The 26339-nt window shown below is 37.3% G+C and overlaps 1 protein-coding gene across 2 annotated transcripts in view; it reads left to right on the forward strand.

Moving 5' to 3' along the window:
* XPO4 (exportin 4) overlaps window positions 1-26339 on the forward strand; it is a 79548-nt gene that overhangs the window by 31173 nt on the left and 22036 nt on the right. Inside the window, exons 5-12 of one of the 2 annotated variants that reach the window (XM_030475797.1) lie at window positions 6434-6550; window positions 7339-7492; window positions 16262-16374; window positions 18772-18929; window positions 19201-19375; window positions 23882-24058; window positions 25892-26034; window positions 26149-26294. In XM_030475797.1, coding sequence (XP_030331657.1) covers window positions 6434-6550; window positions 7339-7492; window positions 16262-16374; window positions 18772-18929; window positions 19201-19375; window positions 23882-24058; window positions 25892-26034; window positions 26149-26294 — 1183 coding nt within the window. Of the gene's footprint in view, window positions 1-6433; window positions 6551-7338; window positions 7493-16261; window positions 16375-18771; window positions 18930-19200; window positions 19376-23881; window positions 24059-25891; window positions 26035-26118; window positions 26295-26339 lie in introns of both variants that reach the window. The other variant, XM_030475796.1, reaches the window with a different exon arrangement.

Here is a 26339-nt window from a genome sequence, read left to right on the forward strand (position 1 = left end):
TAATATTCGAAACTGATAGCTCCCAGTATTATCACTTACAGTAGAGCACAGTTTCAAAGACCGGGCTGGGAAATGAGGAGACATGATTCAGAGGCAAGATGTGTGACCCCTGTTTTATGTGTGGCACCCAGGACCCTTCATTTCCTCAATTCTGCCGTTTTGTGAGATGTGCACATGTTGAGGCCCTCCCCCGTAGACCTCAGAGACTCACAGGGAAAGAAGAAATAATGCCTTTTCCATGTGTTATACCTTTCTTTTATTACCATGGTGACACAGAAATAAACAGGCTTGAGGGGAAAAGCCTCTTTAAGAAGTTTATTGACCTTAGCTGCTCTGTCTTTAGTACCTCTTCCTCTCAGAGGTAGTGCCCTTCTGAATATATACGTTCAGTGATAAACTGGGTATGTGTGGGACTCTGCGTAAGAACGACCAGCCTTCTCCCTCCTAACCTCCTTTTTTTCTTTTAATTTTTTTTTTCTTCTTCTTTAAGCAGATTGCTGTGGAGCACAGCCATGTAACACAGCTCATTTGGCATGTATGACAGTATGGCAGGCAGAGGTGGGCAAGAGGGTTCAGGAATGAGTACTGAGAAAAGTGGGGGGAGAGGGAACACCTGCCACCAAACAGCATTTGCCAGAATGATGTGTATTTAAAGATGGGCAATACTGATGGTGAGCTGTATGGCTAGTCTTGCTATTAATTATTTTGAATTTAATTGGAAGTCTTGGATTGCAACTACTGTAGGAGTGAAGATTCAACTGGTGCATTTCAGACAAGAACCTGGAGGATATGTTACCCCTAGATAAATGGTTTTCAGACCTTCACTTTTTTTTTTCACCTCCTGATTTCTGCTTCACAACCTCACCTGTCCCCAGACAAACAAAGAAAACCATGTTTTACACCCTGTGCTCCAGCAATCTCTGCCTGGACCTCTTCCATTATTAGTGGAGGCTGCTACTTCCCTTCTCTCTTTGGCCAAAGCCTGCATGCTTCGCATGCCACAAGATCATCTTCCTGTGGCCCCCAGTGAGTCACTGAGGAATTGATTATTTTTTTTTTTTCTTTCTCAGCTCAGCGTTGGGGGTTTCCCTGTCTTGGTTTGCCTGGTGCCCCCCAAGGAAGGGAAGCAGGGTCTCACCCATTGTGCTGTTGTAGGTGTGGTGGGTTAACCTCGTGCTGGTCATCTGTCTTTGCACTGTGGCAAAGGGAGAATGGGAGGAAAGGGGTGCGCTGTCTAGCCGGTCCCTTAACTGCTGACAGCACAAAACTGCAGCTGTGGGTCCTATTCCTATCATCCTGTCTCTGCTCTACAGCTTTTTTCCACCAGTTGGCTCATTTGGGAAGGATCAAACAGATAAAATCCAGTGTGTTCTTCCTGGTCCCTGCTTTTATTTCTTCAGAACATATTTGCTTATATTTCTTCAGAATATATTCAGGTTTTCTTTGGTTGGGAACTACTGCTTCAGCTCCTGGGTTTCTCTTTGTACATAATCGTATTTCTCTTGGCCCTGTGGCCATCCTGTTAACCTTTCCATTTGGAGTTGCAGCTTACATTCTAGGGATTTAGATACTCTGAAAATATTAGCAAATACAGCTGTGCTTATTCAGGGAAGTTAGGGAAGAAGTCTATTACTGCCTTTATAAAGGAAGTCTTGCTTTAAACAATTTATTTTGTAAAATTGTTTTTAATACATTCTAATTACAGAATTTCATCACCTAGGAGCAGCACAGCAAAGCCTGCCTCTGGTAGATTTACTCTTTGATTCTTCCTGCTCTTGTGCAACTTAAAATTAGCTTGTTTAGGGATAGTATTAAATGCTTCTGTGGCTTCCCTTTGGTTTCAATTACAGAGTTTACATTATATGAATGGAGACAAAAAGTCCTCTAAATGCATATTCTAGCATAACAGAGTAGATGTTATGATATGCTGTGTTCAGGTGAGACTTTTATTCTCTTAAATATACTTATTCATTTTTCTGTAGATATAAAAGACACTTGCAGAAGGTGGGGGTGTGTTGCATGGTAATTTAGGCTTTGTAGTAAAATGAATGATTTAATCAAACCTAGCTGTATCTCTGCTCTGACTTTCAGAACAGAGGAAACATTTTCAGTGTGGTAGTTCGTTCTGCTTTGTCTGTTGGCTTTTCTGCCTCAGAGCTGGTGTACCACATGTCCATTTTTTCCTAAGCTGTATTTGAACTCTTATTCCTTTCAGATGCTTTGTAACCTAACTACCCACAAATGAAACTGTTCACTTATTCCATGGGCAGTCCAGGCACAAGTGTGAAATCCCTTGAAACATTATGGCTTTAACTTTTGTTATAGGGTACATTCCATTTGGAGGAATAAGCTGCATTTAGTTGCATCTGAGTTTTATTAATGATACATAAATGTTGTTTACTGTTAAAATGGTGCATGGTCTTTCTGTAGTGTCTCTATTTTACTAAAGTAATTCAAAAAGAAAACCACTACTGGGTGTCTGATTGCCAAGTTAATCTCTTATCACAAGTCCCATTGATCTTCTGTTTGAGCAGCTGAGAGTCTATTTTATGTATAGCGATCTTTCATAAAGTTTATTCCTGGTAATAAAGCTAACTGGGGTGAGTGCCAAGCTATTCTCAGAGGCAGCCCGCTCTCAACAAGAGAAGTATTTTATTTTGTTAGATGGGGTTATTGTTTGGGTATGTACTTGTGGCAGAACTAGAGAAATTGCTAGCAAGTGAGTCAAGCTAGGTTCAGAGGTGTACTCTTACTGGTATGAAGTTAATGGCATTACTGCGCAATAGACATTCAGATCTGACTTTTAATATGATGCCCAGAGTCACGTGCATTTTCTACTTATTACTTTATGGTATTACTAAATTGGATTCTTAATCTCTTCTATGGTGTGACAAAAACCTTAAAACCCGCCCCCCCACCAAAAAACCTTAAAAAAACCTTAAAAAAAAAACCCCAAAAACTTACACTGTAGAACTTTACATGTATTGAGTGCATTTAATTTTATTATGCGTAAGGAAGTAATTTTATTTCACATAGCACAACTGTATTGGTTTATCTGAAATTATGTTGCGTTTCAGATTTTGGAAATCTTTCCAATAGCTTGCATTTGTGTTGAGGTACTTAGTGTCTTCATACCAAACAAATATGTAGATAAAAAAATTTATTTCAAAATATTAGTAGTTAAACTTGAGTAAAATTACTTTTCATAAAGTAAAATTTTAGTTAAGTTTACTTAAGCTTTATCCCAGAGTTTCTGAAGTATTGCTGTGTATTCGGAAGAATTCAGTAGGTCTTATGGCAGTTTTAGGAAGCAGTGGTGGTTTTGTACGCAGCTCTCTTCAAATGCTTGACATTGCGATGACAGGTTACAGGTCTTGATCTGTTCCTCTGCTCTTGTCTGTAAGCTCAACTCCTGGGGGTTGGCACCTGCCTTCTAGGAAACAAATCTCAAGCAATTTCCTCTCAGCCTGTTGTTGCAATAAATTTTAAGTTACTGGCCCATATCTAATGTTTGATCTTCTCTTGCTCTGGTGACCTGAATATACAGGAATACTTACAGTTCCATGTGGATTCAAGGGGTAAGCGCAGATGCAGATAGTGACAGAAGTGGATGTGCCTGCAATGCACACAGCACCCTTGGGATGGTAAGGGAATGGGACAGGATTTGCACCCCAGGTATTGAAATACCAAGGGGAAAGAGTTGGTGGGATGCTGGGAATTCAGTGGGAGAGAGGAGAGCAGAGGGATGCAGTGTGCCCTAGTGTTCACTGTAAGCTAGGCTGCTGGGGGGAGTAAATCTGTAGTAACTTTATGCTTCTCCTTTCATGCTCAAAGCAGGTACTGATGTCAGAACTACATGAAATATCTCCTACTGAAATCAGGGGGACAGGTCGCTGCTCAGGCTGCTTCATCAGACTCTTGGATTCAGTCAGCCTAGCTGCATCTATTGCTCTTTACATCTTTGAAGAGATTTCTTTACCATCAATCATAAAATTTAACCTTCCTTTTAAATTTCTCCTTGAAATCAGGAGAGAAGCACGCAGACAAAACCTGGAATGCACCTTACTCTCCAAACAGAAAGGGGTAAATTATTATATACCACATAAATCCACTGGAGAAATTGGAAAGAGAAAAACATCTATTATTTCAGCTAATGTTAACTATTTGTAATCACAGTGGGAATAAACCTCTTTTCCTCTATTGCTCCTTACCTGTCACTTGAACTTGTGATTTATTTTCCAATGATTGGCAGCCAACTGCAAGCGATGGGTGGTCTGCACCTCTGCCCTTGTCCTAGATGGTGGTTTGGTGTGAAGATCTCCGTATGATAGAGCAGAAGCATCTTAGCTTTAGCCAGGCTGTTCTACTTTTGTAGTCATTAATACCACATGGTAATGTATGTCATAGAGCATCAAACCATACATATTTGTAATTGCAACTAATGATGCCCGTAAATCATGTCTTCTCTGAGCTGAAAAGTATCAGTGTGTCAGTAATTCAAGCATCAAATAAAAGCCTGCATTTAAAAGTATTTAGACAGTCTCGTGGGATTTCTGCATCTCCTGGCACATAATGAAACTGGGCCGTGTTCTCTGGCAACTTTGCATTATTCCGTCAAAAACATGTATTCTTATCTGAAGCATTGTTCTAAAGCCAAACTTGAGGAGACGTAGGGGGGGTGGAGGGAGGAGGTTTAGTTTGGGGTTTTTTTAATCCAGATTAATTCTTTTCATATGGAACTTTTAATGTTGAATTAAAAACTCAGTGTTAGCCTACACTAAATTTTTTATACTGGATCAAATGGATTTCCTTTAAATAAAAAATACTTATTGCGTGAATAGCTTACACAGAAATTTGGAAATAAAATACTGAAATGTTAGAGCTAATGAGAAATCTTTCTAAGTCCGGTATAGAGCTGACAAAATAGCACTTTTTACTGGAGTAAAGTGTGATGCTTTTCTTCACTGGCAGAATCCTGCTTCTGTCATAGGCGATGTGTGACAGTAGTGACTGTAGATGAGAAATAGTCACTTGAAATAAACAGTTATTTCTTTAAAATGTGAAAGCATGGATTTAGCGACTGAGGAGCAATGTGCTGGTCCACTGCACGGCTTTATTGTACAGTAGACGAGAAAACCCATATATTATAATGAAGCTGCTATGTTCTATCTGTCTGGGACTTATTTAGCAAGTAAGAATGTTAATTTAGTGTATACTGGCTAAGATAACTACTTGTCTGGGGGGTCAAGGTACTGACTTCAGAGGCATTTCTGAACAAAGATGTTGCAGTTGGTGGGTGGATGGCACTGGTCTCAGCTGTTGTATGAGCTTGCATAAATAGTATCATCTCCACTTTAATCTTTCGGGTGTTCAGAGGTAGTGTGCATATTTCTGTTTAACCCCTGGACACTTGCTGGCATGCATGACCCTTTAACAATTCCTGTCCCTCTGTCCATCCCTGGCACCTTGGCTCCAAACAGTCTGGGAGGATAGCCAGTAATTTTGAAGGTTTTTGTTAAGAACATCTCTCTGTCAAGAAGTATTTTTGTATCATCAGTATACACTTTCTGTAGTGCTTATTACAGTAGTGTATGGCACACTTCAGAAGTACTATTTGCAACCCCACTTTACAGTATTTACTCCCCTTTGTGTGTCATGATCAGTTAAAAAGAATATATTAAAACTGGTGATGATGGTTACTGGACTTTGGCATCAGGAAAAAAAGCTTTTTTTAATTTCAGAAAACAGCAACAAAGGCTGAAGCAGTGTGTTTCATAATGGAAGGTTGGCTTTTAAGCTGTGTTTTAGGATAAGCATTTGATTTACCTTACCATAAATTTTGAGAATGAAAAAGATACTTAAATCTTCAGTATTTATGGATCTGTCTCTCTAAAATTAATGTGCCTTTTTCTCACCAATTTTTATATTGCTTCAGAGATGTCTTTTAACAGAGTAGCTTCACAAGCCTCAGAAATAACCTTTAAATGTTGTGCTTTCGAGGGAGGTACCCAGAAGCTTTCATGCATCAGAGCTGTCTGCATATTCCTCTCCTTTTTCTTGGTAGGGGAGAAGGAAAAGATGTAGTCGATGGTGTATTGTAGGTGTTATTTTTTACCAGCTTTTTTCGCTTTTGGTGGTATAAATTTAATCATTATTAAATACCAACATGGTAAGTGTAGCAAATGCAAACAAGGGATAAACCACTTGAGAGTGGCCTGAAGGATTAGATAAATAGAAATAAGTGGAAACTGAATCTTCCCTGAAACCTGTAAAGCCCTGTGTGCAGGGAGAGAAAGTGAACAGCAAGGCTGGAAAATGGATTGCAGTAAGTTTGTTTCCATTTTTTCAGTGATGATCTCACAGTTGTAGGTGGTATTACGTTATTGGACATCTTTTAGTTATATTATTCCCCCCCCCCCCTTTTATTTTATAGCAAACTTTGGCCTGTTCCATTTTAACGGCGTTATTGAGCGAATTCTCAAGTTCAAGTAAAACCAGCAACATTGGACTAAGCATGGAGTTCCATGGTAACTGTAAACGTATATTTCAGGTAAACTAGTTCTATATAATATATGCTACCTGTCTTTCTAAAATGTAAGCAATTAGAAGCGGAAGTATTTTCTTGTGCCAGGTGCATTCAGGTACAGCGTGTGCCTAACAGCATTTAATAACAAATATATTATAAATACAGGTATTGGCTACTGCAGGAAAGTTGATAATGTATTTTTAAAAAAACTTGTGTCAAAAAGGTGCAGTCCCTTTTTTCACATTTTATTAATGGTAGAGCTACAGATCTTTATGTGGTTGGACTCTTTAATTCCTTGGCTACCAATTGCAAACAAAACGAATACTCTCTGGAACAATGATAGTCTTAAATATAGCTTTGGTTTAAAGCCAAGGAGAGCTATGTATTTAAAAATATTATTGCAGATGGTGTAGTCTGGTTGTCTCAGATGTATTGTTTGGCCAGGCAGAAATGTTTTTGTGAAGGCATTGCTTTAAACTGACTGTTGTGGAACAACTTACCAACTTTTTTTCATGCCAAAGACCAACCCTCTCCTCCACCAGCTGTTAAAACATATTGTTAAGTTTTTCTTTTAGTGACTAGCATTTATGAGAAGGTTTTTGTTTCTTATTCTTTACAAACACAATTTAGTAATTTTGACAAAAGTATGTGTATGGGGGGGGTCTGACTTACAACTTCAGAATATTTTCTGTATTTTAATGAAAAATGGGGTGAAAACAAAATTATTTTCTTTTTAGTAAAGTATTTCTTTTTAATCAATATTTGAATTAATGACTGACTCTATTAATATATTGTGTTCGTCCTGACTGTAGGAGGACGATCTGCGGCAGATCTTCATGCTCACAGTAGAGGTACTTCAGGAATTCAGCAGACGGGAAAACCTCAATGCTCAGATGTCTTCAGTGTTTCAGCGCTATCTTGCACTAGCCAATCAGGTCTTAAGCTGGAACTTCCTTCCTCCAAATTATATCCTTTTAATGTCAGGCCCTTTATTACAGCTGACTTAAGTCACTTCTACTGGCTGATAGGTAAAGTCTTCGTGAGGAGAGAAAAATGTAAAACTTACAAGCCTTTTATTTAGGCCTTGATTTATGTTTTCTTCCATTAATGCTCTTGGTAACCCCCATGCTTGCTAACAAATGCTTACGTACAGAAGCTGCTGTTGCTCTTCATTAAAGTTGTGAAGTATTTTATATAAAAGGCAAAACCAGTTTGGCAGAGCAGCCACCAGTTATGGGTTGATGGCTTATCTGGTTAGTGCACGGGAGAGAAAAAGTGTAATATCCTAATTTTAATGCAGAACCAAAAGGTGAAGAGGTCCACGGTCTTTCAAATTTTTATGTGGGGATCTGATCTGTCCTACTTTTCTCTCTTAGAGAAGAGGAGGGGGCAGGTAAATGCCCCATCATCTAAGAATACGCATGCTCAACTGACTCCCCATAAAAGAGTACGGTCATATAGTAGAACATGTAGTAGGTTCTCTTCAGACTGAGGAAAAAGTATTTGCTAGCTAAGAGGAGAAATGGCATCTCATTTTTACACAGGTGCCATTGCCTCCATTTTGACACCTTTGTGATGTGTGCTGATTGCTAAAGTCCAGAGAAAGGTGGAGATGGAAAGTAGGGGATGAAATGGGAATCAGAAAGAGTCTTAATGAGGGAGAGAAGAAAAAAGATACAAAAATGTTCAGCCCCAAAATGGGCTAGAAAAATATTGTAGAAATAATCACATTCTGTAACAGAGGGTTAAGACAGCACTTGCAGTAAAACATTACAGTGCCTCTTTTAATAACTTGGCCATCTTTAAGATGCTCAGCAAACTTTCCAAGAGCCAAATTTTTAAGCTGGTTTATAAACTTTTTTTCTTAAAACTTTTTGAAGTTGCTACTAAATTATACATACTGCAGGAATCTTGATGTTGCCTTCAAATCTGTGGTAAAGGATTTTGTCTGCTTTCCTGGTTGGATGGTCAGAAGGTGATATCTGTGTGTTATTGTTGTCTTTGCCTCTGTTCATTATGCAGCAGGCAGGAAAAATTAAATTTATTTGAAAGTGGATGTTCCTTGGTTCATATCTGTAAAGCAGGATACCATTCATATTGCCTTTATGGAAAGTGTCATGGATTAAAAGTAAATATCCCACTCCTATCAATCACTGAAGTGCATGTGCTTACAAGGCTGAGAATGGAGTCAAATTATTGCATGTTACAGAAGTTTTTGGAAGCCAATTTGGGATTTGTAAGAAGTCAAATAATGTGTGAACACTTTTTTTTTGTTTCCCTAAGCTGTAATCTTAAATAGAAAGGAAATGCTCTTGTATTGCACAGTGGGGATTCCCTCTGAATTTTAGTCTTGCTCTGTGCAAACCTCTGATGTAGTCCTAAATACAGATCTTGTTACGGTTTGAAAGTGAAGGCTCTAGTTCTTCCTGAGCACTTTATCCTAGGCTAAGGTTTGCAGTGGTGGAGCTAGATGTATACAAGCAAGATGTGGAGCCTTGAGAGTTCCAGCTTTCATTTATGCTTCTGTATAACATGAAGTGATTTAGTCTATAGATGCTAGTAAATAAGTGTTAATTGAAATAGCTAAGCAAGCCATACTGTTGCTTAAGGTTAACAGTGTTTTCTGCTACTTAGCCTATTTCAGGTACTACAGCTGTTAGACAAATTCTGGCAACTTCTGGAGGTCGGATGGACCTGTAGTCTGAGCCACAATTGCTCTTACATGGCTCTATTTCAAATCTTTTCATAACTTCTGCTCCACTTGATACTATCTTCCAGTTTTCTACCATTGGACATTTAATTTTGCTGTAAGAATTATAGCACTAGCTTGGATCTCCCTCCTCTGTGTAGCAACCTGTTTTCAGAGAAGTTGGAATGGCTTTAATCATCCTTGAGAAATGTGGGTCTTAGCTGACGAAGATTCAAGAACTGCTGGGGTTTACAGCACCATATTGGTTGTATTGTGGCATAAATCTCTCTTCCTTAAGAAGACTGATTTAGAAGTAAGTGATGATAGCTTGTGGGCAGTGAAACTTAACTTTGCTACAGTTCCTAAGTAGATAGCACATTCCATAAGAACTGCTGTGTTGATTGATCAGTTGGTATCCTCTTGGTATCTTTTCCAAATCTTTACAGTACATACGCTGAAGCAATGGGCATAAATTTAGTCCCCCAAGCATGAAGTAAAATGATCCATTGCATCCACAGATTGTATCTTTCTTCCTTTAGCTGGTATTTCCTCTGACAAGATAATATTCATTCCCAGTGTTCCCTGCAGCATAACAATAACCTGCAGTATTTGTATATAATTTTAGCAAGATTCTTGCATCACCAAAAAAAAGGAAGTAGCATAGATGTGCATTAACTCTACAGTGGCTGTCACCAAGAGGCACATTATTTAAATCACCAAGTTGAAATTTGCATCAAAATATACCACTTCTCAAGAGTTCTTGTGCTATTACAACATAACAGCATTGTTAAACAGTCTTGGACAGTGCTGCCACCAATCATAACAGAAGAGTTGTAGTAAGTCTGTATTGTCTATTGCTGGCATGAAAGATGCATTCTGGAATAGTCACTTCATTGGAGCAACAGAAGAGAGGCTGGGACCTACCTACTTTCAAGTTGGAATTCAGTATTTTTTAAGTGTCTTGGGTTATAGTGTCTGCAATGGGAAAGGCAGGGTGTGATGAACTAGGAGACCTCTTTTCAATCATGTGCAGTTTCTTCCATTTCATTTTTCTAACACACAGGTTATTTTTATCTGCTACTTCAAGCTATTAGTTCACCTGGTGTTTGCAGATGCTTCAGAGGTTTTTGGCAGTACTGTTGGAAGTGACAATAAATGGGATTCCTATATTGCACTAAGAACACATGGTAGTCTGTTGCGGCATGCTGGCTTCTGTAGGGTCTCTTTTTTCAGGGCTGTTACAGCACTGTTAAATGTTGTTTACTTCGGCTGAACTACTTCTAACTCCATCTTTTCTTAAATCAATGTTTTGACTAAGTAAGGAAGTACAGGTGATCACTACTGAGAGGTGCAGCCCTCCGTATCACAACAGTGCTTTCAAGGATCCTGCTCCTCACACACTGCAAGTGTCTGAAGTCTCCAGCTAAGGAGCTGAATGTTGCTGAGCTTTAATGCATCATGGCATGGATGTATATGTCGTGTGGAGTTGGGATGTGATTATAATTTGTATTCTTTTACCTCCGGAGATGTTTCTGACTTCTCCTTGACTTTGGGATTTATCCGTTCTTGGCAGCCATATTCTAATGGACTTTGGATAAATGTCCTCAAATGCAAAAGTTCTTAAACAGAACACAAGGTTTTTGTCCAGCTGTCTCTCATCTACAGAAAGGTGTCTACTCCTGTCGTTAGGAGCTGTCATAGAACTACTTATCCCTTATTCATTAACATATGGAGTATAGTACATGAGTAAAGAGGAACTTGAGCTTCTTCTTGTTTTGGATTTGGTGCCTCTACTTGTTTGGAGGCAAGCTGGCAAATTTTCAAGCAAATGTAAGAATAGGGTATTGGACATAAAATACAGGTTACACAAAGCCAATGGGATGCACTCCACTGACATGCATCATTGCTGTTCCCTTGAAATTCGTGGTGCGATGGCAATTGCATAAACTGACTGAAACTTTTGTCTGATCTGAACACTTTTTTAAGTATGCGTGTTCTTTGGCCACACAGTTAAAGGAATAAAGCTCTTCATATCTCTGTTTTGAAAATGTCTCAAGAATGAGACACCTTTCTGGGAGATTCTGTGAACCATGTAGTTCTGCAGATTTTCAAGATTTGAACTTGGTCCAACCCAGATTGGTAGCATCTGTTAAGCATAATGGAAATGCATGAAAAACACATAGAATGCCTCAAGAAAACTTGAGGCTTGCTTTGAGGAATGATTCAAGTTGGCATTGCCTTTGAAAAAGCATCCTGCCGTAACACCTCCCATGAGCATGATACTGAGCAGGGAACCACCTGGCTGAAAACTTGTTTTAGCAGGTTGGTGTGCTCAGTTTGATCTGTTGCACGGCTGCAGAAATGATTGAACCTGTACCAAGGAGTGACAACACAGATTTCACTCAGCAGCAGGGCTGCTTTCCTTAGGTCTTGTGTTTGTTAGCAGCCTGGGATTATTCTGAATTTACTACAGCAGTCTGTCCTTATCTGGAAGATGAAGGGTTGGGGTAATATTGTGGCTATTTTTTGGGATATAAAGAAAAATTCAATGTAACTAAATAGTTGTATTTAAGAAAGTGCAAAAGAGAGCTGCGTTTATTAGACTTACCACCCTTAGGTGGTGGGACCTGACTTTGAAATCCCTGAAGCTTAGAAATTATTTCTAGGGTACTGTGTGTTTTCTTGACAATCCTTTCTAGCAACTTTTTAAGACAATGTTAGGCAAAACCAAGATAGACACATCCCCCGATTTTGATCATAATTGCACTAAACATGTTTGTATTTATATTGGACTTTTTAACAATTAGTCTTTCTTCATTTGGATTTATCTGAATGAATTCTGAAATCAGTTGGCAATGTAAGAGCATCTTAAAAGCATTAATATCGGAAGAGGAAAACAGACCATTAATGACCCTTTTTATGAAGGGGAACTGTTTATATATATAGAATCATAGAATGGTTTGGGTTGGAAAGGACCTTAAGATCATCTAGTTCCAACCCCCCTGCCATACACAGGGTCACCACACACTAAACCATGTCACCCAAGACTCCATCCAACCTGGCCTTGAGCACTGCCAGGGATGGAGCATTCACAGCTTCCTTGGGCAACCCATTCCAGTGCCTCACCACCCTCACTGTAAAGAACTTCCTTATATCTAACCTGTGTTTTCCTCTTTTGCTCTCTTGCCCCAGTAGTTTTAAGTTTCCAGTTTTGCAGTGATTTGTCATCAGCTTCCTAGATGGTAGCGAGTATATAGTGGAAAGGTGTGACTCTTGAGCTGTGTCTGCATGGCAGTCACTTTACATATGTGCTTTAAGTGTAAGTTGGCCTTAAAGTGATTATCCTGCACACTACCAGCTGTATAACCGTAGCAGTAAAATGTAGCAGGAGTTGCAGAATCCGCTTGGGTGGGCAACATGAGACTTGGTACTGGCATGGCTACGCTGCGAGCAGCTCCGGAATTGATCAGTTTTAAAATTAGGCTGGGTCTTCCAACACTTCCTACACCTGTTGCTGCAATCCGAGTCCAGTGTCTCCAACACAAAGTAGCTGTTTCATTCTCATGACAGTTAAGAATAATTGTGTTTAATAATTAAATATTCAAGCATACGTTCCTTCTCCTGAATGCGGGATATGTTTGCTGAGAGCATTAAGCTATATAAAGATTCATTTCTCCATAGGGGGCAGCAAGCCGCTGCATCAGTTTAGGCGGTTGCTCCCAGACTCATCCCATGTGTTTGGCTGACTGGCTAGCAAGCCAGAGGAGGTCTTAAAATCCGAAGAAAATCCGTATGTTAACATTATAACACTGGATGGCAGATTTCCAGGCAGTTACCTTTCTAATGCAGTTTTTGATTTGTAAAATGTAAGTCTGACTGTCACAAAGCTTTCCAGAAAATGTTCCAAACAACAAAGGTGAAGTGATTAAATGAATATTAAGAAAGATATTCAGGCCTTGGCACTCCAGGAGCTTTCCCTCCATTTCTGAGTAGTTCTTTGCCACTGTAGACACTTCTGAATAACGGTCTGGCAGAGGAAATCTCAGCTTTGATTTTTTGAATTCCTAATTTACAGCTTTGTGGAAGGACAAGCCTTGCTGCTTCTAGGAATAAAGACTGTGGGATCCATTCTCAAGACACTGGAATTTGTGGGAAGTTCTGAAGTGAAATGTTATAATCCCTCATGGCTGCCTTAGGATAAAAAATATTTTGATACTCATCTTCAGCTATCAGCCCCCTCCTTGAACAGAGGAAAAGAGTGGGAGGAAAAGTGCATGTTTGTTTATCTGTTATTTTCTTTTTAGAATATTTTTCTCCAAGAAGCATATGAAACTTCTTTTTTTTTTTTTTTCAAAATCACATATTTAGAACTTTAAAGAGATTACTCTTATTCCTCTGACTCAAAAAACAAAGCCAAGCATAGAGCTAATGTCTACGTACATAAATTTAGGCAAAGAGAAAAGAAAATCCATCTTTATGGTTTTCTCCTGTCTTTCTCTAAGCACTAACTAATGAGCATATCAGCCCTTACACACACAGGCATCTAGTTATATTTTTATGCTTTTCAGTAGAGCTTGATACATGTTATTGAATAATCTGTTCTGATTGGAGCAGAAGTTTCTCTGTAAGAATCAGTGTCCTTAGACTTGTAAACTGAGAGAAATGTTGCTGTGCTTCTAGCAGTTGTTACCTAGGTTGGGTTTTCATGTCACTCAAAGTGAACTGTTACTCATTTTTCAGTAGAATTGGGAATGTTACAAACATTTGTATTTGTTACCACAAGTGGTTTACAATTGTTTTTCATTAAAAAAAAAAAACAAAACAAAACCAAACCAAAAAGTCCTTCAGGATGTCATAGTAGAGACTGATCTGTGCTTATCCTAAGTCTGTGTTATAGCTTGAGTGGTTGCAAAAAAGTGTTGCACTAGTTCTGTGCTTTTTGTCTATATGTATTGAGGGGTAAATTAATTTTTGAAGACTGAATTTGGTCTGTGTATACCCAGGTACTACGTAATTTAGTGCCATTTTTTTCAGGTTTGGGGTAACTGGACTGCTGTTAATAAGTCTGAACTATAGCCCAGAATAAGTTGACGTGTTTCACAGGAGCAGGCATCTCCACAGCTAACTTCACTAACATTTGCATATATCTAGTACATGATGGAAAATGGGTGTAAGATCTCCATGATAGCTGCAGGCATAATTTGTGTTATTCAGTGAACAGATATTTTGCCCACAAATCTGCTATTGTCAGATGTGTCATCAGTCCATTAGCATGAGAAACGGTACTAAAAATAACAGGATAGGGCTGCTAAATACTGAGGCTTGTTAAAATAGTGACAGTAAAGGAGCCCTTCTTTCATTCCATGTGAAAAGTGTTATATAGCTGGTCTCTGCAGACTTAACCTAGTGAAGAGCAAATTAATTTCCAGAGATTGATAATTTATCTAATATCATCTTCTAATATTGATGTATTACTAAGCCAGTCATTTATTGGAGAGTTACAGCAAAGGACACTCTTGTCAATAAAAAATTTTAAAATACTGTGTTTTCTAAAATGTTCCAAATGAAAAAGGATGTTTGCTGTGAGAATTTCATGCCTTCTTTTTTTTAATCTGGGAGAACCGAAGCATTTTCAATCACTTAAATTACATCCATATTTCAGATGGAAGTAAAATGGACGATTCTGTGGTTGGTATAGTTCAACACACACTGATAACTTTGAAAATGGTGAAATGTTTTGCACTAATAGGAAAATCCCTGTTTGTTCTTAAGCATTAAAACGTGCTGGCAACAGTTCTGGACACGTACCACCAGTGAACGTCCACTTGGTACTGTGCCATGGAAAAAGTCGCACTTTTGGACTGTGATTTTGCACAGTGTTGCTAGGAATTTTGGATTTTGGCAGAACTCAGAAGGCAAGTCTAAATAAACTAAAATTGTGTGTCCTGCCTTGTGCAACAATTCATATTAAGCTAGATGTTTGCTTTATATAAAAAACAAAACCCATCAAAACTTAAGGGGTTTACTTTCTAGAATGATACCATTATGAAATTTATTTTGTTCTAGACAAATAGTTCGTGGTACACTTTTTTTTTTATAATACCTTATGACTTAGAGTACAAGAGTTAACGTGGTTCATTACCAGTAAGTAAATTGCATGCAGCTGAGCATGCTGTTACTTATTCTGATGGTTGTGTTAGAAAGGGATCAGAGAGGATAATGAAGGGTTTAAAAAAGACAAATGCAGACGTGAGTTGCTGAGTTAAAGCAGTTTTACTACTGCTCAGATCGGAGGTGTCACAGAATCACTTTCAAAAATCTTTGATAAACACTGTTTTGCATGATCAGACTGAAGGAATGAATATAACTTGTTTAAATGTTTTTGCGCATTTGCATTTGCAGAATTTTGTAAATTAAGTTACGCCAAAACACATAGTAAGAACTGAAACAAGTGCAAGAAAATTGTGGCTTCACAGTGTGCACGTTTTTCATGTATGTCTCTTACAAACGTGCTTAGTATGATGATCCTTGTAGCGTCTTATGCTTTTGTTCCTCACAGTGTGATTAAAAAATGTAGATTAATGCAGGGCTAGCATATCTGCATTCTGTGACGCATATTTGGCTATTTAGAAAAATAGGATATAGATTTCAATGAACTATCTTTAGCTCTCATAAGGCCTTTAAAAGCTGCCAGGAAAATTTTTTAGAAAATGATTTCCTATTTTGCATAAATTTTAACACCTGTTAATTGCGGTTGCTTTTTTCCCTTCTCGCTGTGTCACATTAGACACCCTGGTTATCAAAGTGATCGTATCACTATGGTATGTCTCATAATTATGATCAAACTGTTATCTAACATTCCTGGAGCATTCTTTTTTTCAATACTTAATACCTTTTATTCCTTGGCCTCATGCATGAATTATGCTGTGTATGTGAAGAGGCTTAAAGTTTGTTTCCATTACATTCTTTCTGAATGGATCCTGTTGTATCTAGGATTTTTTTAAAGCCAAGTAGGAATGTTATTGTTGACCTTGACACCAGATAACTGGGCAGACATTATATAGCTATGTTTGAATCCTCACAAAATGTGATGCTAAAGCCAACAGAATCCTGGCGCGAGACCCTCCTGGACAGCAGAGTTATGGAGCTTTTCTTTACAGTAAGTTTCTTTCTTCAACTTTTATAGTCCAGACCACAAGGAAAGCAGCTCCTTCCTGTTCTAAAACGGTTTTGTTGGACTCTTCCTTTAGCATCAGGTAGGACTAATTCTGTTAACTTCAGCTTGCTTATCAAAGCAAACAGAAGTGTTGTATTTTTCTTAGGTTACAGAATATGTGTTTTGCCTATAAATTGCTTTAAACTGATGATCATTAACAAAAGCAAAAGGTGTATAGTTATCTAAACTTTTACACGTTTGATGCTTCTGGACATGTGCTCGTCAAATAAGAAGCATGATGAGCAGTAATAGAGTATCTTTCAGATAGTGTAATGGCTCTCAAAAAGATCAAATGAACAGTATGTGTTTGCTGATCTTAAAGCACTTGCTCAGTGAAACAGCTGAAAATAAGTAATGTATTTGCAATTTTCTAGCCAGTTTCAGCATACAGAGTTCTGCATCTCTTTCCTCAGCACAAAGTAAATCCAAGCAAGTTAATATAAATTAAGTTAGGAAAAAGGGGAAGAGTTGGGAAAGGGGAATGTAATACTCAATTTCTGTAACTTAAAAAAGCATATTGAACTGGATAAAACTAGTAGTGTGTTCTTTCTACAGCTGTTGGAAGAAGTTTGTAGTCGCTGCTCAGCTAGGAATTACTGCAGCAGCAACGTGTATTTGCTTATGAATTCATTTTCTATGATATTTTTTCTTGTTACATCTCTTGGGATTTCAGAATTGAGCATTCTCAGGCTGTTTTAGTTTTTGCAAAGCAGAGAAATAATGTGCTCAAAACTTGGATGAAGTTGTTTTTAGGCAAGGTCAATGTTAACTCTCCAGCGCTGCTTGAGAGTTGTCTGATATGTGTTCGGATACATGTCCTTCCTTTATAGGATTTTTTTCAATAAATTACATATTTTTGGGTTTGACTGCAAGTTTTATCTGTTCCAGCAGTTTTGAAAAGGTGAAAAAATCATTGGCAGAACTCTTAGCAGCTACACTCAATCTGAACAGCTGTCTAGACTATCCAGACAGTTGCTACTGTCAGCTGTGAACCTCCACATGCAAATAACTTTTTGGGTTACATATTAACCCTTCCTTGTTTAATAGTATGAAGTTGTCAGAGTTGGATATCTCTTTCTTGGATTGGTTTACAATTACTTACTCATGCTAAGAATAATGCTTTGAATAACATGCAGAATTGTTTTAATACATTTGCATTTTATGTGATAGTAACCAAAACTCGACTATATTTGATTATTTTTGAATGAATGCTAGCCAGGGTAGTATGCTGCCAGTTTTGAGTTTAGATTCCTGATTTGCAATGGTTGAGGCTTGTAGTATTAGTTTGCTACTTGAAATAATGTAAGTGAATGGTAGTAATTTATATGCATTTATCTGATCTGAGAAATTTTAATAACCTTGCAAAAGTTGGCAGGACTGCCATGGTAGAGAGAGCCTTCAGTTCTAATCTCAGCCTAGTGTGGGACGTTTATTAGGAGGAGTATTTCTGTTGCAGGGTTTGTTTCTGCTGCAGCTGATCTTTCAGAGATTAACTATGCAGCTAATCCAACTAGTTATGAGTTGGGTGAAATTGCAACTATAACACCACAGAGAAATGGTTAGTGTTTTAACTGTACTTTTATGTGTAATATTGCTGAAATTATTTAACTAACTTTGTTTCTGGGTGGAAAAGCTACCCTATGTTTATTTAGTCAGTATATCTTACATGAAAAAATGGGAGGCATGAGCCTAGAGAAAATACTTTAAATCCATAATTGACAATTAAAATAAGTATGTGAGAATATGATTACTGAAATGTTAAGATTTGAATCTAGAAAGTCTCACCAGCAGAAGTAATGACATAACAGTTTGCACAAATGCAGGAAGATTATTCTTGGCCTTGTATAATGTAAGGTTGTTGCCAAGGAAGTGATGCATTCATTTTTGTCTGTCTTCAGTGTTTACCTCTGCTAAAGAAGCATCTATATAATCTTGATTGAACTTGTTGACTAACTTTAGCAAGACTCTGTAGCCTAGGCATAGTTAGCATAATAGAGATGACTGTCATTATTGCTGTTTTTAGAAGGAGCAGTATGTCTGACTGGCTAGCATCTGTTTCTCTCTTTAAGACATAACATTCAGTGGACAGTTCAATTTTCAACATGTAGGTGAGACTTAATGTTAGTTTCAGTGAGTTAGTTCAAGGCTAGGATTTTGTGAGTCGAGTCATGATCTTGGTGTTTACTACGGTTTACAGAGCTGTAGAAACCCTTGCATTTCAGACTGAATGGAAGTTCTAGTAAGCTTTTTTTGGTGTGTGCTCTTTTGGATTGAGAGCCATGTGACTGTTGTAAGAACACCCTATTTTTGTGTATTATTAACTATCTCACTTCCTGCAAGGTACATCGAAAAATCAGAGAAGATACAGATATGGCCCAAGATTCATTACAGTGTCTGGCACAGCTGGCGTCTCTGCACGGGCCAGTCTTTCCCGATGAAGGTTCACAAGTTGATTACCTGGCACACTTCATTGAGGGATTACTGAATACTATCAATGGGTATGTATGCCTCCTCTCTAAATATAGATGGCATCTTTTAATCTTTAGTTTGGAGTGTAGCGAATCTGTGTGGAGAACTGGTATGGCTTGCTTATTTCTGGCTTTAATTTGTGCTTAGTGTTGGATTACTGAAATTAAGAGAAGACAGTCTAAAGTAGGTCGTGCTTAAGTAATGCGAAATAGATTTATTGACTGAAAATGTACCAACAAAATCAATTAACTTCTAGAATTTTTCTTAATGGCAAAAACTAACTGCTATTTCTATCCTTAGAATTGAAATAGAAGACTCTGAAGCAGTGGGAATTTCCAGTATTATCAGCAACCTGATAACTGTATTTCCTCGCAATATTTTAACTGCCATTCCAAATGAACTTTTCTCTTCATTTGTTAACTGCCTCGCACACCTCACCTGTTCTTTTGGAAGAAGTGCTGCCTTGGAAGAAGTGGTAAGTATCTACTCTCAAATAGAAGGTAGTCTTTTTTTTGTTTCTATTTGTGATAAGCATAAGTAACATGAGAATTTAGCCATTTTATTAGTAACTGTTGTGAATTCAGTGGTTTTGTTCTAGATATTTCTGAAATCACATCTGAGAGGATTTTCTTTTTGTTTCAAACAGCATAATAACACGTGTGCATCATTCAGACTTTGATTTAAAGCACTTCTTATATTTTTCATTTTAGAAAGAACGGATTCATTTATAAATATTGCTGACTTGCTCTTGTAGGACTTTTCTGAAAACTGTTGTAGATAATGAGTTAGTCTTGAAAGCTTAAAACATCTAAGCAAACATACAGACAGACTGAAACTTAACTGCTGTCAGGAGTTCTAAGTTAGGAACTTCTGTTTTGAGTTAATGTAGCTGTTAAGATCTGTTGATAACCCCATACTTCTAAGCTCTTCCAATCATCCCTTCATTGCTGATGCAGTTCAAATGGGATTTCTGTGAACAAATCTAGCACAGAAATTCAGAGGATTTTTTTCTGTTTACTTCTTTCAAACTTTAGTTGTAACATTTAAGAGCAGTTGGGATAGTCTGAGTCTTCTTCTAAAAATTGCATGTAAAGATAAAAACCTCTGTAGAGACCTAGTTAAAGGGAAAAAGCCCATAAGAATTAAGGCAAAGTCTTGCACTTGAGCTGTTTTTATGTGCAGTAGCTATCAATTTAAAGTGTGATTATTAAGTTACTAGCCAATATGTCCCCCATTATCATTAAAAAGTATGATTTTTTCCATTTTTGCTGTATTGACTGGGCTTAATTACCTGAGTTTGAAAACAATTATAAAAGTACTTAGTTATGAAGTTGGTGGATGTGTTTCTTTACCAGAGATCACAGGTGTGTTAATCAGCATTTCTTGCAGAGCATTAGATTGTGTCTTTGCTGCGAAGTTAAAACGTATTACATGTGACCCAGCGCTCACTTAAACTTTCAAGTGTGTTCATGTCTTAATCAAAAAATTGGTGGTTAAATTTAGAATCTATAATACAGCTAATTTCCAAACCTTATTAGTCAAAACTTGCCCTGCTTTTGAAACTTTCTAGTAGAACACTGAATATATGTTTTGGTGCTTACTAGCACATTCAAGAATGCTCCTGAAGCCTTTATAGAACAGATTTAGCAAAACCACAGACACCCATCATTTAAATTAATATTTTAATCATTTTAATGTTTTTTCCTCTGTTCTGTTGTTATTTGAGAGCTAGAATATGCAACCATGTTTAATGAAAACAGTGCTTAACTTAAGGCCATTCAAAACACTTTATCTCTTGGCAAAAGCTTATGGTAGCTTGTACCACTACCTGGTACTAAGTTTGTTTTGGAAATGACTGGCTAGTTATCCTAGTAAACTGTGGCTGCCTACACTGGCATAATCCCATAATTTTTGCTGAAGAAAGTCTTTTCAGTATTAAATATGTTCTCAGATTCAGCAACATCAGAGTGAATGCAAGATATTTTTTTTGTTTTAAGAGAGAATTTTCTCACTGTCCTAAAATCTTTGAATCGTTCTTTGTGAAGAGAAACATTACACTTCGACGCTTGACATCCAACTTCAGGCTGTTTCTCTGATTTCTAGGATGATAGAGAATTCCGTTGGTGATGGTCCTTCAAAAAAAGTAATTCTTGTGCCTTAGCAGTGTGTCAGCAAGAAGGCATGCTACAGAGGCATAATGATACTATGTGATGTGCTTGTAATATATTACTTTGCATCCCTGAAAACAATCTTTTGGCTTAGGAATGCCCCAGCCATGGTTATTGTGTTCCCTGAGCTTCTTGTTCAGACTGCCTGTAGGGAGACCTTCTGTGAACTCATGTACTGTCTGTTAATTAAGAACTTTTGGTAGATAAAATACCGTATGTGTTGGGCTCCCTAGAGTCCTCATTCCTGGAACTTTTCAGAAATTCAAAGTGCAGCAGAATGCAGGCAGGTGTACTTCCTAAGCTTTGCTGGTTGGTAAAGCTGTTTTCTCCATATTTCTGCCACTTCATTTGCAAGCAGAACATCTCATATGAGCATTGCAGAAACCCTCTTAGGTACAAGGAATCTACTGGCTGAAGAACTGCTATGAAAACTTAGGAGGTCCTGAACCATAATATGCAAACCACTTCAAAGCAGCTAGTACTGATTTTCAACCAAAGGGGAAAAACCCACAATCCAAACATAATGTCAGATGCTGTTTTACATTAACCTGCCTGTTGCGGTTGGGGAGGTTGGTTGAACGAAGTTGAAACGCTCACCTGAACAGCTGTGCTGGTGGAAGGCAGTAAGTTTCAGCAATGCTTGGGGTTTAAACGCCTTGTTTAACAGTGCTTATGCAGAAGGAGAAATCAAATAGTCTCCATTTGAATTAGTGAAGAGTATGAACAGGATGTTGGATGAGAAGTCAAATAGAAATAAAATTATATCAAAGGCTTCTTTTTCCCAAAATGAATCTTAATGCAGTGCTCCTGTTTCATGATACTTTTTTTCAATATCATGTGATGGGAGAGATCATTCTGAATTTAGTCCTCTCTGCTGTGCTTTCAACTCTTTCCAGCTTGTTGCTGCTTGGCAAATTTTAGAAGTTTTAAGGCTCATCAGACTGCAAAGGAAGAAGTACCCATGTTTCCCATACTAGAGAAATTAAACATTTTTGCTTTGACTTGGCTGATTTTTTTTTTATCTTGCTTCTCCTGAAGGTCTGAGTTCTGAACTGGGCTCTGCAATTGCTTCTGTTGGATCCATCAGGACAACTTAGCTCCCTGGTCTACAGCATGTCATTTAATTTGCCTGTATGACATCTTTGGTAGCCCAGCTGTAGCTCATCTGAAATAAGGAATTTTTGATAGTTCCTTTGTGATCAAATTTGTTCAATAAGGATAAACTCTTTCTACTATTTTGGCATGTATTTATGGAGGCACTTATTAATCCTAGCTTCCTTATGAGGATACCATAAAGTGTTAAAAACTTTTTTTTCCATGGCATTAACTTCTGTATGAATTGGATAGATTTGAGTTCTTTTGTTGTTTATAAAAAGACGTGTCTTTCTATTGATTTATGCTCTGGATTATTATACATCATTAAAAGTTATATGTAAGTTATATATGTAAGTATATTATGCATATGTCAAAACATTTCAGGATTGAATGACGGTTTTTGAATTTGTGTGTCGTTTAGGCAGGTTTTAGAAAGATACGGTGTCCATCCTATATTTGTGGCTTATGTTAGTGTTGAATACAACTTTGGCTCTCTCCTTGTCATCTTCAGCTTTTGTTTTCACACTTGTATTCGTGTATCCCATATTTTCCTTCTGTAAATATGACCACTTTGCAGTTATAAAATGATGCTGTGAAACTATCTTGAAATGCTTCCAACGTGATATCAGTTTTCCAGCCAGTGTTTTCTTTTCCTTGCCTGTTCATCCAGCCATGTCTGTAACTTCACTGAAAGTCAGAAATTCTTCTGTCTGCAGCACGATTAAGGCTTTAATATTTCATCAAGCAATTATTTTACTGAGCTCTGCTATCTCAGAGTAACTTTTGTGAGTGATCCAGTTGGTTAAAACTTGAGAAGACTTCTTAGAGGGTAGAAATGTCCTGCTTTAGCAACGTGTTTATCTGTACAGTCACACTTCGGTTATTTGAAGTTGGATGCATCAAATCAAAAGTTATAGGTACATAAAAAATACTTTTAAAAAAGAAATGGACTCTTTGCTATTTGGGTTCTTTAGTTTGCCTGTAACCTGGTACTTTGTTTTTCATATGTTATGTCTTTTTGCAACTTGTGTACTACATAGAAACATATAGGAATAACTAAAAACATGAAGCAGTAAGCTACTGGAGTAAACTGCAGTAAGCAATTGGAGGTGCAGGCTTACTCTGTGGAATTCTGCCTTTTTTTTTTTTTTTTTTGTTTGCCCATAGAATGGGAAGTTGTGTATCATCATCAAAACTGGTTACCTGTAGTAAGGTTTCTTGAATGCATGCAATCCTGCAACAATTTCCTCAGGAACAGAGAATTATCATCTTCTCTCTTTATTTCAGAAATAGTGGAATACGTATAAATCTATATGCACGTTTGATATTTGTCTAATGAAAAAGAAATGGCTCACTTTGTTTCTAGTAGGAGCTGAGCTGCTTGTTAACTTTGGGGTAAAAGCTTGGTAGCTTCTGTTTTTTAGGTAATCACGCATTAATGGCTTAGTTTAATACTGTTTTGATTTTGAACATCAGATGAAGAGAAATAGCTAAACACTTTGTATTTTTAAAGCCTAGCAAGCATGAAAGCTGCACTGACCTTTTTGATGTGTTGTTTCATTTCATTCTATTTTCTTGGCTATCCTTAGATGGGTTTTGTGACTGCTTTTTTAAATTGTTTCAACATTAGAAGAACATTGCTTAAATAATAATGAATATAAGTATATTCCTCTGGTGTAGTTTAGGACTAAGATTTTTGTTTCTTTCATCTTTTACAGCTTGACAAAGATGACATGGTATATATGGAAGCATATGATAAGTTGCTGGAATCTTGGCTTACTTTGGTACAAGATGACAAACATTTCCATAAAGGTTTCTTTACCCAACATGCTGTTCAGGTCTTCAATTCCTACATTCAGTGCCACCTAGCTGCTCCTGATGGTACAAGGAATTTGGTAAGCCCCCATTCTGGTAGTTTTTGATGGTGATATATAGTAACTAGCTCATGTCTTTTGGCGTGTACTATATTATGTACCTGAAGGGAGCTAGTGTAGAATTAGTATTTGTGACTTTGAAAATGAAAAATTTGCTGAATTTTTTCCTTAGTGGCTGTTTTCCAGTCTGTTTCTCTCATTCTGAAGAGGAAATAAAGGAATATAAAGTTGGAAATTGTTTAAAGAAATAGATAGAAAAAAGTAAACCTGTTACTCAAATGAACGTGCATCTTACTGTTCTTCCCACAGGTAAAATGACTAAACTCTCGACTGTCCTTCTCTGGACTAGGATCCTAGAGAAGGAACTATAAAAAATCCTATGTGAAATTGTAAGCCTTTTATATGGTTGTTACCTTGCATACATATACTTTAAAATATACTTTTGAAGTATAATTGACATGCATAAATATCTGAAAAAATGTAGAAAGAGCATGTTCAGACTAGAAGAAACTCGCAATATTATGTGGTTCTTTTGGATAAAATAAATTCCTAAATTCTAGAGAAAGCACCATATAAAACTTAACTCTGCTCTCTCAATATGTAACAGATGGTAATAACAGTGCCAAAACAGGGAGAAACATTTCACAAGAGAACTTTGAACTCATATCAGGCGGTCTTGACATAGCTTGTATACACAGGTTAATTCATGTCATTCTGTGAGATAAGTCATTTATCCCATGGGTAACCTTTTAAAAGCCACAGCTGGCATTTTAGAATGCTTCTTGTTCAATATCAAAGCAGTAACAGGAACTTTCAGTCTCTACTTTGAGACCAGAGGCTCACCCTTCAGTAAACAGCTGCAACTTTGAAGTTGCCAAAAGAGAATGATTTGCTGGGTTACATGAAGAAAAGATGGGTTTAAAGTACTTTGGATAAAGAGCTGTGTGTGGATTCAGTTTTCCAGAGCTTTCATAGAAACAAAACAGACTGATAGCTTTCACTGTCGCATGTATTTTATTTTTTTAGTTGTGTAAATTTTATGATTCTCTAAGAGCTGTTTTTAAAACCATTTTTAACATCAATACTTAGTTTCTACATATCATGGTTCATCTCTTCAAGGATTAAGGTCTGATTATTATTTAATTGTTTTTTATGATGTAGATGAGATAAGCTTTGAGAAATCAAACAGTGCAACTTCTGCACCAGCAAGAAATTAGATGATGATGATCATGATTATTATTAGTCTTCTGTTTCCCTGAAGTTATGGCATTTACTTTTTAAAGCTTTCCCCCTACCCTCAAACAATAGGTTATGGAAAATCTTTAATGAAAGTGATTATTTTAATTTCATCATGAAAAATACTGCCTACTGTGTTATTTATGTAAGATCTCAGACAACTGAGAACAACATCTTTGACTTCTAACAGTGGATGCTCCACAGATCTGATTTATAAACAACTCTGGTGTAAAGAAGCTGGTTTTGTTACTGTTCACCTTGGGCTTTTCCTATTAATAACAAGTATCAATTTTCATTACTCTTATCTTTGACTGTTTTCACAGATAATCTTTTTACTTGAGAGCCCTATTGGAAATGGTAGCAAATATACAATTAACTGAATAGGGTATTTTGCTAATGAGTTTGTGAAGTGCTGATTTTAAAACAATGTGAAGCTACGTTTAGTCTTCTGTTTAACTGTTCTGTGTCTAATTTAGTATTAGTCTGTTCATTCATGCAAAACATGGATAGAAAACATGGAAAGAAAACGCCAAAATAATGTAGAATATTGTGGCAGTGATAAAATTTAACAAGTATAATACTAACTGGTTGCTTCTAATTTTGCTGAAATAACCAAAGACTGCCAATGGTGTGGCCTCTCGGGAAGAAGAAGAAATAAGTGAGCTGCAGGAAGATGACAGAGACCAGTTCTGTGACCAGTTGGCCAGCGTAGGCATGCTGGGGAGAATTGCTGCAGAACACTGTATACCTCTTCTTACAAGGTACAAATAAAATAGTCATTAATGCAAATCAATAAAGCCATCACATCTGAAAAGCCTGACTTTGCCGAAACAGTTCAAAACCAGTGAAGTTATGTTGTTGTTATTTATCCACAGTTTATTAGAAGACCGAGTGACAAGGCTCCATGGTCAGTTGCAAAGACATCAGCAGCAGTTACTTGCCTCACCAGCGTCAGGCTCAATTGACAATAAAGTGCTTGATGACCTGTATGAGGATATTCATTGGCTTATTTTAGTCACAGGTTAGTGAACAGCTTTAAATGGTACCTATTCTGGTATTCTTATTG

The sequence above is a fragment of the Strigops habroptila genome, chromosome 2, assembly GCF_004027225.2.
Source record: "Strigops habroptila isolate Jane chromosome 2, bStrHab1.2.pri, whole genome shotgun sequence".
Classification (NCBI taxonomy): Eukaryota; Metazoa; Chordata; class Aves; order Psittaciformes; family Psittacidae; genus Strigops; species Strigops habroptila.